Consider the following 15,690-nt stretch of genomic DNA (forward strand, 5'->3'; position numbering starts at 1 on the left):
TTTTATGACTTGATGAACATGAAATATACGATTTCCTTTACCCACTTGCCCCACTGTACCTTAAATAAAATAAAAAATTTCCATAAATAAACCAATATTAGCAATATTTACAAAACTTCCCACAAAAAAATATATATTCCTCTTCAAAATTAAAAACTTTCTACGAAATGATCAATGAAGAACAATAAAAAATAAGAAAATTCCATAAAAAGAAGCAATAAAACTGATTAAATTTTTCATTTTTTCCAAGATTTTTTGAAAGAAGGGGCACCTATGGAAAAAATTCTATGTTTTATGTTTTTTATATCTCTCTATGGAAATTTAAAAAAAATATTGCTCTTTATTGATTATTTTGCTAAAGTGCTAAATTATTTCTGTTTAGTGGAAAATTCTTTTTTTTAGTCAAGCCTATTCAGATTACGTGTTAGAATGGAGAAATAACATTGAATGTATGAGCATTGGCAACAAGTTATTCTATATTATCATATTAGTATAATTGACGTAATCTGAATAGGCTAAGTCTACATCATAACATTTTTACCCAAGAATTCTTTGTTCAGAGAAGTAGAAGTATTTTTAGCTCGATTTTTGAACTGGGCCTTCACCAATTATTAAGCTTTTTTAGGTCCCTAGAACCATAGGGGCCGATTTACAAAATACATAACGCTTTGAGGAGTGGTAGAGGCTTATACATTTTTTTAAATCCATCTTGGGCCATCTTGTAGTCAAACCCTTAAATCGTTACAAGGGGTGGATGAGGTTGGAGATTGCCATAGTGAGTGCAACATGTATTCTAAAAAAACATTTTTTTGTTGTTGAATTTTAATATAGTCTACGTTTGATTTCGAAAGTTATGACGAATTATGGTATTCGAGTCACAAAGGTTTAACATCTAACATATAATTAAGAGAATGACGATTTCTAAGAGAATGTTTTCAAACCCTCTTCTGATTATCCTTTCTACATATGTACCTACACCAAAAAACTAATACTATAGGCCATATCACTATATACCTACTACGAGCGCAATAAGTGGAGCTCTAACAAATAAACGAATTCAATAAAAATATGCATCCATTGAAAACGCAATCAACTATCAGTACACTCTTTATCATAATAACAAATGTTCGTCAAATCTACCTGATTATATGCCGATATTTAATTAGCCTGCTAGATATCCGAATGGACTTGGCAAATATTTGTCATTATGACAAAGTGTATACTACGAGCTTTAATACAATTTGGTATATGTAATTTTTTTCCTTTTGTATAGTACATATAGTAAACTAAAATACGCAAAGCCAAACGGCCTCCAGGCTGCAGATAAAGACTTCCTATCAACTCCACTCATCACACATATCGGTGCGGTCAAGCGTGTACGGTTCCTGCACTATGGTCAGCTGTTTGAGGTTTTTTCCTATAGCACACATCTACAGATTCAGTGTTTAGAATTTTTGGTTCATTCAATTTACATTCTATTTCGGTATTTGGTATCTCATTGCTACTCAGTAGGTAGGCGCATTATGGCCATTTTCGTTTTTGATCGGAATAATCCTGAATGACATACTTTCGTTATCAATTTTGGTCAGCAAACTTCACAATAACACTAGCGATTCTGTTGTGTGTAGTAAATAGACGAGGTACAATCTCATAAATATAAATGCAAAATTGGCCGTCACCTTCAGTCCAGTGATGCAGATGTTTACTCTGACTTCGTTTGGCTGTTCCTGTGTTTCGTCTGATACTGTTTGGTATTATAGTAAGCAGTAAAAACAGCTGCGAGTGAAAGAATCTGCGTTCATATCACATTGACACAAATTGGTGGCAATAAAACAGATTGGAAATTTTGATAAAATTATCAACTACTTCCATCGGTATATCACAAAACAGTGATTTCTGTTCATAAAAGGAACGAGATACCATGGCTTCCGAGCGCCGATTAACACAGTTCAGGAACTGCAGGCTGATGCGAGAACATCAATTGATCCGGGATGACTTGTGGGTCCGGGATGGCAAAATAATCGACCCGGAAAAGGTGTTTTTCGACGAGAAACGACAAGCGCACGTTCAGATTGACTGCAATGGGGCAATATTGGCGCCAGGGTTCATAGATTTGCAAATCAACGGTAAGTACAAAGTGGTGTTTTCTATCTCTACTCAAAACTAGGTTAGTCATTGCAATACTTATCCGGGATTGCTTTAGGGGGTTCTTAAATTCCGTGTATTTTGTTACCTGCGTGAACAGTGAACAGACCCTAATAAAACATCTACCTATGATTCGAGTTTCAGTGATTTTAGGAAATACTTATACCTACTGTAATTTGTATTATCGCATTTATTAGGGGGATACGGCGTTGATTTTTCCTATGATATTGCAACTGTCGAACAAGGCGTTGCCAAGGTATCCAAAGGACTTCTTACACATGGCGTCACCTCATACTGCCCAACATTGGTCACATCACCATCGGACACATATCATACAGTACTACCGAAAATCTCCAAAAAACCTGGTGGACATCATGGTGCTACTATTTTGGGTTGCCACGTCGAAGGTCCATTCATCAACAGTAGCAAAAAGGGAGCGCACCCACAGGACTGCATTAAGGAGTTCGACGAAGTAAGTTTGATCTAGTATTTCGTGTTTGTTGAACCCATGTCGTTTCTAACACTTCACAAAAACATAGCTTCATGATTTAGGCCCAGGCTATTTAGCAATGTCCTTCCTAAATAAAATTATTACTTTGCTTTCTGTTCCAAAGGGTTTCAAAACACTGTTAGACATGTACGGATCGCTTGACAACATCTGCATCGTAACACTTGCACCAGAGAAAGAAGGCGCATCAGAAGTAATTCGTGAACTGAGTAATCGCGGCATCACCGTATCGGTTGGTCACTCCATGGCTAATCTATCGGATGGTGAAATAGCGGTGCAACATGGAGCAAAGCTAATAACACATCTATTCAACGCAATGCTACCGGTAAGTGGCATCTCGGTTTCGAAGTACGTCACTCTAATGATCTTTCTTTACTTTGAAGTTCCATCATCGGGATCCCGGTTTAGTGGGGCTGCTGACTACGGATAACATTCCAGCAAATAAACTAGTCTACTTTGGCATCATTTCTGACGGAGTTCACACTCACCCAGCGGCATTAAGGATTGCTTACAAAACTCACCCTGAAGGACTGATACTGGTAACGGATGCTATTTCGGCAATGGGGTTGACTGATGGCAGACATAGAATCGGACAAATGGACATCGAGGTCCGTCGCGGACGGGCCTATGTCGCCAATACTGATACCCTTTGTGGAAGTATCGCACCGATGGATGAATGTATTCGGTTCTTTAAAAAAGCTTCAAGTAAGAGATTCATAATTTTAGACAACTGACGGGTGTGATTATGATGAGTATTACATTTTTTTTTTCAGATTGCTCTATCGAATACGCATTAGAGGCCGCCTCTTTGCATCCGGCAAAATGTATAGGAATCGAGAATCAAAAAGGCACACTCAAATATGGAGCTGATGCAGATTTTGTCATTTTGGACGATTCGTTGAATGTGCTATCCACATGGATCGCGGGAGAATGCGTGTATGAGAACACATCTGTGTCGTCGGAGTTGAAATCTAAATATCAAACAAATAATATTGTCTGATATAAATAGTCGTGTCGTTCCGTTGCAGAGCAACGGCCTGATGCCTCTTATGGTCTAAGTCATGCATTTATAACAATACTTTGAAAGACGTAATATATACACCAAATCGAATAAATGTTTTCCACTATTTAGATTTTTTAAATAAAAGGCTTATATGATGTCCAGTGTTTATATCAACTTAATTGATAGTAACAGTTGGAATTTTATATTTAATTTCAATGATCATTAAATCGATATATCCTTATCCATACAAACCAAGTTGGGAAAATACAAATTCTTAGCAATAATATATAATTTCTATTCGTCAAATTGAAAGACTAAAATAACGATTTTTGGGGGCAGCAGATACTATGTCCAAGAGCTTGACAGGAGTCTGCCGCCAAAGTGGCTCAAAGCGACAACCCCAGTTCCTAGTGGGACACAGACTTGACACGATGGCGAGACAGGAGGATTGCGCAGGCACTATAAGCCGCATGTTAAACCAAATTACGAACGAAATAAGAGATCATACGACTCAATATAATCGACAAAGACCCAGGCGCCGAATAAAGGATCACGTTTGGAAGCTTGGAAAATTGAACTGTAAGTCGCTACACACTCAGTTTTTATTTCTGCAGCTCGGCAAAATCTGCACAGCCGTCTGCCCAGCAAAATAAAAGACTGAGGGCTACAAAGCAAGACCATGCTGAGGGATTCCCGGTGCCGGTCTAGACAATTTTCGGAATGGAAATTGTCTCGACTTCCCTGGGCATACAAGTAACATCGTGTTAGCCTCATGATAGACGAATGCAGAAATGGTAACCTGGCTTAGTAACCTCGCAGTTAATAACTGTGGAAGTGCTAAATAAACACTAAGCTGCGAGGCGGCAATGGCCCAGTAGGGGATGTAATCCCATTGAAGAAGAAGAAGATCTCTTCAAAAATGAGGTTTGTTAGGTGGAGCAGACGTATGATGGATGCCTACTGCGGGACCTCATCGGCCACATGAACGCTCAGGTAGTGATGGAGGAATGACAAAGGCCAACGATGCATAAACTTTGCAACCTCCCCCGGATTAGTAGGCCGAAGCACTTTCTTCTTCGGAAGAATATCCACAAGGCCACATGGGGATTATCAACCAAGAAACGTAAAACCAAGTCGACCACGTTCTAATCAATGGTAAATTCTTCTCCGACATAACGAACGTCCGCACCTATCGCAGTGCGACTATTTAATCCGACCACTACCTCGTTGGAGTATGCCTGCGCTCAGAACTCTCGACGATGTACAACACGTGTCGAAGTCGAAGACGGTAGACTAGTTTAAGACTATGCGCAGCAACTGGAAGTGACATTCCCAACGGAAGAACAGCTAGGCGCAGCTTCTCTTGAAGATGGCTGGAAAGATATTCGACTCGCTATTGGTAGCACCGCAACCGCTGCACTTGGTAGAATGCATCAAGGGCGAGATTGTTGAGGCATTCCACGGGGGCATGTCAGTCGATCCTGAGCGACCATTTCGAAAATATTTGAAACTCTGCACAGTTTTTCAATTTCATCTAAATCGTCATTTTTCGATATCAAATCTTCATATTGAGTCACGACTAACTTTTCAAAAGGGTGTATGTGAAAATGGTTCAAAAATATTTAAAAAGCTGCACAGCAAAAACGGAATGTTCGATTGTTATGATTTTTTCAGCAAAGTTAGACAACTAAATGGTGATTCTAAAAAAAATGTGCACAGTAAAAAAAAATTTTTTTTTGACTTTAAAAATATCATTTTTGTCACAAAATTTTTTTAGGGAAAACGGTCCATTATATTAGCTATCTACCATAAAAATTTGGTGATGGTAAACTAATAAACAAAAAAGTTATGACATTTCAAACATTTCACAATTTTCACAATTAGTAAAAAAAAATTTTTTTCTGTGTAAGTTATTTCGAGAATTGCAGTTTGATGCAGATTTTATTGTTAAGGGACGTGATTTAAACAAGTTGTTTTCATGATATTTTGATTTAATTATTCATAGCATCTATAAGAAACTTAGACACGATCCAGTGTTGTGATCAAAAGTATTGATAGTGTCATAATTTTCATTGCACGTGACTGGCGAAAAATTCTTTTAATAGTGTTGAAACCTGTTGATAATAACGTTGATAGAAACATATCAGAAATGTTATTTTTAAGACAAAGCTGCAAAATCAAAGATTTATATACACGTGTACGTCTATAGTTTACCTGCAAAAATATACCTCTTAGAGAATAGACTTTATGATCGGAAGGAAACGGGTATCTTCAACAACAACAAATGCATGATAGGTACATACCATGACAATGCTCACGAAAAAGCAAAAAATTACTACTACTAAGGTTGTTAAAGATCTTATAGTAATTTTTTTCTTCAGTCAAGCAAATGACACCAAACTAGTCAGTAAAAACTTAAAAGTGATTTTGTTTATTGAAATATTACGAACAACATGAGTAGCCGCTTTATCAACTGTTGTAGGCCGTTTGATGGAAAAAAGTGTTCAAAAGAGTTACGAAATCTCACCGAAAGCACCATAGATAAACTGAAAGCGACTGGTTATGCTCCAATGTCATCATTGAATACAAATTTACGCATTTGCACGTCCTGCCGTCTAAACGTTGACAAAAGAGCAATCTGTATATCATCGGTTGAGCAGAGCGCAGGAAGTTCGAAAACGACAGCAACTGAGGAATTGCCAGATGTATCGACAACAACTGAGGAATTACCAGAAGTATTAAGTGCTGAGAGCCTTGCCACCGTACCATCAGCGAAATCTGTTTATACAAATCAATCGGAAGATGAGTGTATCCAAAAGGTCAACATCGAACGCTTTAACGAGGGCATAGCTGGGATAAAAGTGACTCCGATTAAATGGAGTAAGATGGACTACGTTTATTACCCGGAGAAAAATACCGTGAAATAAACGAAGCTGTACGAAGAAACCTCTTCAAATTAGGACCTGATGATGTGGAAAATACAGACTACGATGAGGTAATTATAAATATGAAGGAAAGGTTCTCGAATGCAGCCACGACAAGGAAAGAAAAATTATTGATTTTGTCGATGCTGCCAAGTTCGTGGTCTATTCAGGATGCCATTGATGAGTTCAAAACCAATAGAAATACAGTAAAGAGGCAAAACAATTGAAGAATAACTGTCTTTCAACCAAAAATACTAGGTCTAGTACTGCATTAACAGATGAGACAAAAGAAATAGTAGTTCAATATTTTGAAGATGATGAAGTAAGTCGAGCTATGCCTGGTCAAAAGATTATGTATCAGTAAAAAAGATGGAAAGCGTCAAGCAATCCAAAACGATTAATGATGACGACTTTGAAAGAAGCGTACACACGCTTCAAGGAAATTCACGATAATATTAAAATAGGTTTTCCTCATTTGCAAGCCTTCGGCCAAGGCAATGTAAGCTTCTTTCCAATTCAGGAACACATAATGTGTGTGTGTGCACAACCCATGAGAATATTAATCTTATTTTACATAGTTTGAAAAGAATCAATTTAACAAAGGATATTAAAATGTTAACTGGTAGTCTTTTGTGTGAAAATACAACATCAAATTGCTATCTACGATTTTGTTCGGATTGTCCAGATTCTTCATCATTGGAAAATACTTTATTCGCTGAGTTTGAAGAAAAATATATTGATCAGTTATCATTTGAGCAATGGGTGACCACGGATAGGTGTGACAGAGAAACTATTGTAAAACCTGTAGATGAGTTTGTGTCATATTTTTGCTTGAAATTAGAAAGTTGAATCCCTCACGATTTCATTAAAACAGAACAATCCAGCTTTTTAAAAAATACGAAAAATACATTACAAAATGGTGAATTTTTAGTCATTTGTGATTTTTCTGAAAATTACAGCTTTGTATTGCAAGATGAAATGCAGTCCCATCACTGGAACGTACAACAAGCTACAATTCATCCATTCGTTATTTATTTTAATGGAAGTACGCAAATTGAACACTTAAGTTTTATTATAATTTCCGAAGATTTAAGACACGATTCAGTATCCGTAAACTTGTTCATTGAAAAATGATTAACTTTTTACGCGTTGATAAGCATAAAGAAGTCAAAAAGATATATTTCATGTCTGATGGAGCAGCGTCGCAGTACAAAAATCGTAAGAATTTTTCGAGCCTATGTCAATTTAAATCAATGTACGGAATTGATGCAGAATGGCATTTTTGCTACATCACATGGCAAAGGTCCTTGTGATGCTATTGGAGGAACAATAAAGCGCATGGCCACAAGAGCAAGTTTAGCCAAAGAACGTGAGCATCCAATTAAAACTGCGAAAGAACTTTTTGATTGGGCAAATCGTAGAAAAGAAAAAGATTTAACCAAATTATCATTTTGTTTTACTACTACTGAAGAGTACGAAATAAAGGCTTCAGAGCTCATCGAGCAATTTAATAACGCGAAAACGATCCAAGGAACTGTTTCACTCACTGTTTCATTCCATTGTCGGAAAATAAAATTAAAGCAAAACTATACTCAAACTGTGCTGATAATAATTCAAAAGTGTTCGATATTTAAAAAAAATTGAATAAAAATAAATAAAAAATAAGTATTAATAAACTGTTTTCATGATATCATAACCCATACCAAAATTCAAACCCAAAACTCTTAGAGTTTCTATAACAACATTGTGTAACTGCCACATTTAATTTAATACTAAGGATAATATTAATTCATTTTTATTTATTTATACATATAATATTTAACATATAATATACATAATATCGATGAATACATAAATATGGAATATCATACAAACAACTTGTTTAACTCACGCAAGGCCCTTAACAATAAAATCAGCATCAAACGGCGATTCTTGAAAAAAATACTCAAATTTTTTTGTTTACTATATGTGAAAATTGTGAAATGTTTGAAATGTCATAACTTTTTGTTTATTAGTTTACCATCACCAAATTTTTATGGTAGATAGCTAATATAATGGACCGTTTTCCCTAAAAAATTACGTTCGAAAAAGATAGGGTTTTGAGATATTTGAGTTTTGTGACAAAATGATATTTTTAAAGGCAAAAAAAATTTTTTTTTACTGTGCACATTTTCTTAACAATCACCATTTAGTTGTCTAACTTTGCTGAAAAAATCATAACAATCGAACATTCCGTTTTTGCTGTGCAGCTTTTTGAATATTTTTGAACCATTTTCACATACACCCTTTTGAAAAGTTAGTCGTGACTCAATATGAAGATTTGATATCGAAAAATGACGATTTAGATGAAATTGAAAAACTGTGCAAAGTTTCAACTCAATAGAAAATCATGAATTAAAAATTTTATTAAATTTTGATGCTGTTGCTTGGAATCGCTCTGTTGCAATACCGCTCAAGAGTGAACGAGCAGGAAGATCGAGACCATGAATAAAAGGAACAACTGTATAAACGCAAATTCTATGAAAAGTTTAACCATTCACGTGAGGGCCACGTGCTACAGCCTGACATGTGTAATAACATAAACGGAGATCTTCTTACGGACGAGCGTGAGGTGATCTAAAGGTGGCGACAGCACTACGAAGAGCACCTGAATGGCAACGTGTCAGCAAACGAGGGCGGCATGGTGATAAACCTGTAAGCACGCGGCAAGACACACGTTGTCCTGTTCCGGATCTCCAGGAAATCCAGGAGGAGATTGGCCTGCTAAAAAACAACAAAGCCGTTTGAATTGACCAACTACCAGGAGATCTATTTAAACACTAGAGCGCTGCACTGCGTAATTACTAAGATTTGGGAGGAGTAGGTTCTGCCGCAGGAGTGGGAGGAAGCTGTCATGTGTCCCATCCACAAAAAGGGCGATAAGGTGAATTGTAGCAACTACCGCGCAATCAGATTGCAGAACGCCGCCTACAAGGTACTCTCCCAAATTTTATACCGCCGACTAACGCCAATTGCAAGAGAGTTCGAGGGCAGTGCCAGTTGGGATTCATGGGCGAACGCTCCACCATTGACCAGGTGTTCGCCGTACGCCAGCTATTGCAGAAAAAACGCGAATACAACGTGCCCACACATCATCTAATCATCGACTTCAAAGCCTCATATGATAAAGGGATGGGAAAAATAAAATTTTCAAAAAATCGAGGATGATCAGATTTCACCCGCGATCTTACTTTTAAATTATCAAGTGATAAAAACTCGTCAAAGATTAAGAATCGTTTGAAAATCGTATCCTGATTTGAAGCATCTACTGTTACATTTTGAACTCTTTTTCCATACTGCCATGGAACCATAACGCAAAATAGAAGATATAACAGGACTGGTCATAATTAGCTGATGCTAGTAAAGATTAATGTTTGAATGAAAATTCTGTGTTTATTATCGTTTGAGTATTACGCCTTGCAAGAAAAATTTGGAATGCTGGAAAATTCAAATCGCCCCCAATGAATATTTTCCCGGTATGTGATCAAAGGTAGCTATTGCTGAATTCGCAATTTTATGTTTATATTTATATGGATGACATTTCTTTATTCAAATCCTTTTCGATCAGTGGGAATGTTTCAAAGAATGTTGATAGTTCTGGATAACGCAATAGATGGGAAATAGAATACAAATGAATTAATTGAATCGCAAAGCTTCAATCAATCAGTTTAGGAATTTCCCACAAAGTCCTATGTTTTTAGTTTTTCTAATACCCCTCTCATAAAAATAAGGGGAATAACGATTCTGAAATAAAAATGTTTTACTGACCGGGATAGAGGATGCCGTACAAGGTCTTGGTGACATCTCCTCTGACCGCTGAGAATTGTGGGGCTTGTCTAAGATGTGATATGGTATCACAACGAGTACTGTTGAGATATTATAAAAAGCTGAATGTATTAACATGTACCTAGGTCCTACCGAAGCGAACATTTTTCGCTCAAAGCACGCTAGCTTAAAGCCTGTTCTTGGTAAGACCTGACTCGACGACCCTTTGTGTAGACGGAAGGTTTATGCAAGCCTAATAAGCTGCCTGTAAAAATAATCAAAAGTTTACTTACATGAATCTACCCACACGAAATCATTCTTCTAAAATTAATTAAAAAATCATTCAATGTTCCATGTCTTGGCAGGCACACGACATCCCAGTCATGACAGTTGATTTGTTTTTATGTTTAAACTTGAATCAACGCACACTATGCATGATTTGTTCTATGCGGGGATTTACCTCTGCGCGTTATTTCCGCGGAGCCTTCCAAATTTTTCTTTTTCTCCGTAATACTAAAATTGAGAAGTTGTCGCCGGCGACAACTCGCCTACTGCTTTCACGTGAAAAGTTTTCACATGAAAATTACAAACATTATCGTCTGATAATGATTCAGCACAACACTAATACCGCTTGGCTCAAATCCCGAACACTGGCGTTTTAGCGCCCTAAAACTAAAACTTTCATTTTTTTTCCGCACAGATGATCAAGATTACAAACGAATTCAAGCTCCTGGGAAAAAAAATACACGAATAAAGTCAAAATGGTCATTTAAAAGCGAGTGTTCGGAATATGAGTCATGTTCGGAATTGTTAAAACGGTCACACTTAAAATAAATCGCCGAGTTCGGAAAAATTTTACCGGAATCTCAACAGCAGAACTGTTCGGTAAATAATTTTACTGATTATCGGTGATTTTGACAGTTGAACAATGGAAAAAATTACAAAAAATCTGTGAAAAAATTACCGAACAGTTCTGCTGTTGAAATTTCGGTAAAATTGACCGAACACGGTGAAATGAGTTAAGTGTGTATGATGCAATCGATCAAGATCAGCTATAGCAACTAATGCACGAACACGGATTTTTGAATGAGCTGTGCCGTGTCAGTCAAGGTCAAGGACTCAAGGCTACGATGGATCGGGTGATGTGCGTAGTTCCATTTTCAGGGGCATTCTCGAATCCATCTGAAATGTGCAGAAAAGTACGGCATGGTATTTCGTGCCTGCTATTCAACATCGCGTTGGAGGGGCTAATACGAAGAGCAGAGATTGACACCAGTGGCACGATTTTCACGAAGTTCGTTCAGCTTTTTGGTTTTGCCATTGATATTATGGCACATAACTTTGAAAATATGAAGCCTACATCTGACAGAAAAGGGAAGCTACGCGGATTGGACTAGACTAGTCATCAACACATCGAAGACGAACTACTCAAGAGGCTCAAGAGAGGACACTGTAAGCCACCCACCACGAGTTTGTATCGGTGGTGACAAAGAAAATCAAGGTGGTCGAAGAATTCGTGTACCTGGGCTCACTAGTGACCTCTGATAACGATACCAGCACAGAAATTCGAAGACGCATCATGGTAAGAAATCGTACGTTCTTTAGACTCTCTCTTTACCAAACTGACTATCTACAAAACGCTCATTACACCGGTAGTCCTCAACGGACACGAGACCTGGACAATCCTCGTGGAGGACATGAAGATTTCGAGAGGAACGTGTTTCGTACTATCTACGGCGGGGTGCAGATGGAAGACGGTATATGGAGGAGGTGAACGGATCGCGAGTTGCAACAACTGTTGGGAGAACCATCAATCGTTCACACCGCAAAAGTCGGAAAACTGCGGTGGGCCGGGCACGAAGCCAGAATGTCGGACAATAAACCGGCGAAAATGATCCTCGGTAGCGATCACAAGAGCACAAGAAGGCGAGATGCGCAGCGAGCAAGGTGGATCGATCAGGTGGAAGACAATTTGCGGACCGTCCGCAGATTGCGTGGCTGGCGACGTGCAGTCTTGGACAGAGTTGAATGGAGAAGACTTTCATGTACTGCACAGGCCACTCCGGCCTTAGTCTGAGTAAAATAAAAATGATAATATATTTTTTAAATTCTTTCACATGATGTGTATCCTAGTCGAAAATAGTTTGATTTTTCATGTTAGTTAAAACTTATATCGATAAGTAGCCTAACATGTAGTGTTTTTAAAAATAAAACCTACGTATTTAAAAGTTTGGAGTATATAACTGTTAATTATATTTTGAATGCATTTTAAAATAAACTTTACTATACTATACTTAACCATGTTGAAATACAGTGATGAGGTCCGTCTTCATCAGACGGCAGCAAAGCGGCTTCGTCAAGGCGAATAGACTGATTCCGGATCGAAAGAGTTTAAGTTGGATGGATAGAGGACATGGTCAGATTAACTTCCACCTTACACGTACGTGTTGTCTGAACATGGTTTTAGGAAGCTTCTTTTCATAGACTCGGGATTGCTCATTCTTCTGACTGCCCGAAGTGCACAGGAGTGGAAGAATCTGCGTAGCACGAAATAGTTGCATACCACGATTAACGATTAGAAATTTAGCGAAATGTGTACCATGCTGCTGTACCAAATATGTAGGTACCAAATATAGGAAAAACATGTTCTGAAAATAGATTGGCAAGATGCATTTTTCATTCCAGATGGATCACTTAATAATGATAGTTCTTTTTGTTCTACGAAAAAAATATACTTAGCTTGCTTAATTCAAACCATATATCTATGTTATTATTAGGCATAAATTTTGTTAAAATAAATCATGGAGGTCATCTGTTGCTACGATTTTTTTCCAACACATAATGTATAAATATTTTTCGTAAATACTTCATCATTGAATTAAGTCATTAGTCTTAATTAGAGAACACATACAAATACGTTTAAAAAGTTCGAGTTTAAGGCACAATGACTAACAGCTACGTTGATTGTTCTGCTTCTGTTAAAAAAATCGAGTTCCTCTGGGGTTCTTGTCGTGGAACTCCGTTAAAGTTCAAGTGGTTAAAACATTATTATTCGGGATTATACGTTGAGAGATGGGCATCGGTCGAGTTCATTTCACAAGTTCAAGTTGAAAGATTGTTCAAACATCCTAATTAACGTTTTTCTTCAATGTATTCTCGTGTGCCATACGCAAACGGCGTCTAAGTTCATTGGGGAAGCGCTCATAGCATTTTTTGCATACGGGTTTTTCATCGTACTCGTAAAATTTAGATTTCTGATCCATTTTCGTATCGCAAATGGAGCACGAGAAATGATGGACACACCAAGCTTTGTTTAGCGCGGTGAATACTAATAACCAGAAATTGTAAAAAATAAAACATGTAATGAAGAATATAAGAAAGAAAGATTGTGTACTTACCATCACCACCAATAACTTGATTGCAAACAAAGCAGAGATTTCCAAACAACTGGTGGTAGTGAGTTTCACAATAAGCAAGGCCACGCTTTTCATAGTGACGATGTCCCAAGAATGGTTTCTCACATTTGGCACAAACAAAATGCTGTTGAAATAGATTATAAGTGAGACTACACAATATCTACCCTTGCATCGTAATTTACCTCAACATGCCAATGTTTACCCAGGGCAGTAACAACACGTTCCTCGATGGGACGTCTGCAGGCGCCACAAATCGGGATACCCATACGATCATGGCAACGCAGACAGTACAATTCATTCATATCGTTGGCAGCATATCCAGTGCGGTTTTTGACTTCGCGAGCAGATGAGTCCAACTCAGCACCGCAGGCCGTACAGTTGAAGTGATAACCGTGATAAACTTCTCCTCGAAAACGTAACGGAGCATCGTCGATAGCACCACTGCAAGTACAAGGATAATGTTGAATTTCGTTTAAAACACATCTTTCAAAAAAGTCCAACACTTTTAGGGGGATTGATCCAATCATTTTCATTTACATTATTTTACACAATTACATTTAATATCACAATCATAACGGTAGTCACATTTGATAAACTTTTAAAGTAACACACTTAGCAATGGAAAATCGGAGTTTTTAGCATAACTCAGAAAAAATATTCCTTTGCCATTATTTGCGATTATTTTTGAATGCTTGACAAAGCTAAGCTGTGACAAGCTAAGCTTTCATGACTAGCGAAGAAAAAAAGCAAATTATACATCTTCATCTCTAATTAACAAGATGCATATACCAGTGGCGTAGCCACGGGGGTGGTTTTGGGTATAAACCCCCCCCCCCCCCCCAGAGACAAAATTTTTGGAAGAAATATTTTTTTTCGAAAAAAAAATGTTCGGAAAACCCCCCCAGACCAATTTTCTGGCTACGCCACTGGCATATACCAAAATCTGCAACTGTAGATTAAAGATAAGCTTGTTTTAGTCAACATAAAACCTCTGGTACACTCTGGTATTATACGAGGCATGCAAAAATTCTTGTTCATACTTACTGGCACTTATTGCACATATGCTTTTCCAAGCCATCGTCTTTCTCCCTTTTGTTGCAATCGTGACAAAGAGCACGATTTTGGTTGCGGATGAAACCGGAATCGGCCAACGGAATACGGCACTGCTCACAGGTGAAGCAGTCCGGATGCCAATTGGCCGCCATAGCCTTGATCACCCTACCGATGACGAAATCGTTGCATTTGTTGCAGCATGGTGCAAACAGGATATGGAAATCTTTCTCGCAATACTTTCGCCCTTCAAATTCGTAGAAAATTCCGTCCTGAAACTGGCGGAAGCATTGAGCGCACCTGAAGTTATGGAAATATGTTCGGTTAGGTATCAATTTATAACTATTGAAACATGATTGTCGACTACTTACACAAAACATTGGGTGTGCCAAAGTTGACCATTCGAATTGACGATTCGCTCATGAGGTTCGAAGCCTTCGTCACATCTGGTACAAATCATTGTACCAAGTGACATGTTCGGTAAAACTCTAGAAATATGGAAACAAAATAATAAATTATTACAGTGAAGTTTTTACATTATTCCACATTACACAAATTAGTTATTACCCAATACCATGAAGTTGCGTTAGATATCAAATTATGCGTATTGACTTCTTCAAGTAACTACAAAACTGAGCAATAAAGTCACTGATGTCGAATTCGTTTTTAAAAAGTTCCAACCTAGGTTGGAACCAGTTCCAACCTAAGTGCTGTCAAAGTGTTTTTTTATTCGCTCAGGTTGGAACTATAGTTTGGGAATATAAATATAAATATCAAAAAGATTACCAGTACAAAAAAAAATCCCCGTTCAGACCAGCTTCGAACTATTGACGTCGAGAA

The 15,690-nt window shown here is 37.6% G+C and overlaps 2 protein-coding genes across 4 annotated transcripts in view; one reads left to right on the forward strand and one right to left on the reverse strand.

Moving 5' to 3' along the window:
* Nucleotides 1–1,310: 1,310 nt before the first annotated feature.
* LOC134205161 (N-acetylglucosamine-6-phosphate deacetylase) lies at nt 1,311–3,947 on the forward strand. Its single transcript, XM_062680150.1, has 6 exons — nt 1,311–1,512; nt 1,590–2,126; nt 2,343–2,617; nt 2,760–2,978; nt 3,037–3,358; nt 3,427–3,947. The coding sequence occupies exons 2-6, from the start codon at nt 1,922–1,924 to the stop codon at nt 3,651–3,653; spliced, it is 1,248 nt and encodes a 415-aa protein (XP_062536134.1). The 5' UTR covers nt 1,311–1,512; nt 1,590–1,921; the 3' UTR covers nt 3,654–3,947.
* A 9,177-nt stretch (nt 3,948–13,124) lies between these two features.
* The window catches only part of LOC134205162 (LIM and senescent cell antigen-like-containing domain protein 1), a 36,721-nt gene continuing 34,155 nt past the window's right edge, over nt 13,125–15,690 (reverse strand). For all 3 annotated transcript variants that reach the window (XM_062680153.1, XM_062680152.1, XM_062680151.1), the window contains 5 exons: nt 15,222–15,338; nt 14,845–15,150; nt 13,983–14,241; nt 13,783–13,924; nt 13,125–13,712 (listed from right to left, as the gene is read on the reverse strand). In XM_062680153.1, coding sequence (XP_062536137.1) covers nt 13,513–13,712; nt 13,783–13,924; nt 13,983–14,241; nt 14,845–15,150; nt 15,222–15,325 — 1,011 coding nt within the window. In that variant the 5' untranslated portion in view covers nt 15,326–15,338 and the 3' untranslated portion in view covers nt 13,125–13,512. The remainder of the gene's footprint in view (nt 13,713–13,782; nt 13,925–13,982; nt 14,242–14,844; nt 15,151–15,221; nt 15,339–15,690) is intronic.

This window comes from Armigeres subalbatus, chromosome 1 (genome assembly GCF_024139115.2).
Source record: "Armigeres subalbatus isolate Guangzhou_Male chromosome 1, GZ_Asu_2, whole genome shotgun sequence".
Lineage (NCBI taxonomy): Eukaryota > Metazoa > Arthropoda > Insecta > Diptera > Culicidae > Armigeres > Armigeres subalbatus.

Coding starts and splice junctions, on each gene's coding strand:
- LOC134205161 (XM_062680150.1), top strand. CDS start 1,922: ATGGCTTCCGAGCGCCGATTAACACAGTTCAGGAACTGCAGGCTGATG. Junction 2,127..2,342: donor CATAGATTTGCAAATCAACG/GTAAGTACAAAG, acceptor CGCATTTATTAG/GGGGATACGGCGTTGATTTT. Junction 2,618..2,759: donor GCATTAAGGAGTTCGACGAA/GTAAGTTTGATC, acceptor TCTGTTCCAAAG/GGTTTCAAAACACTGTTAGA.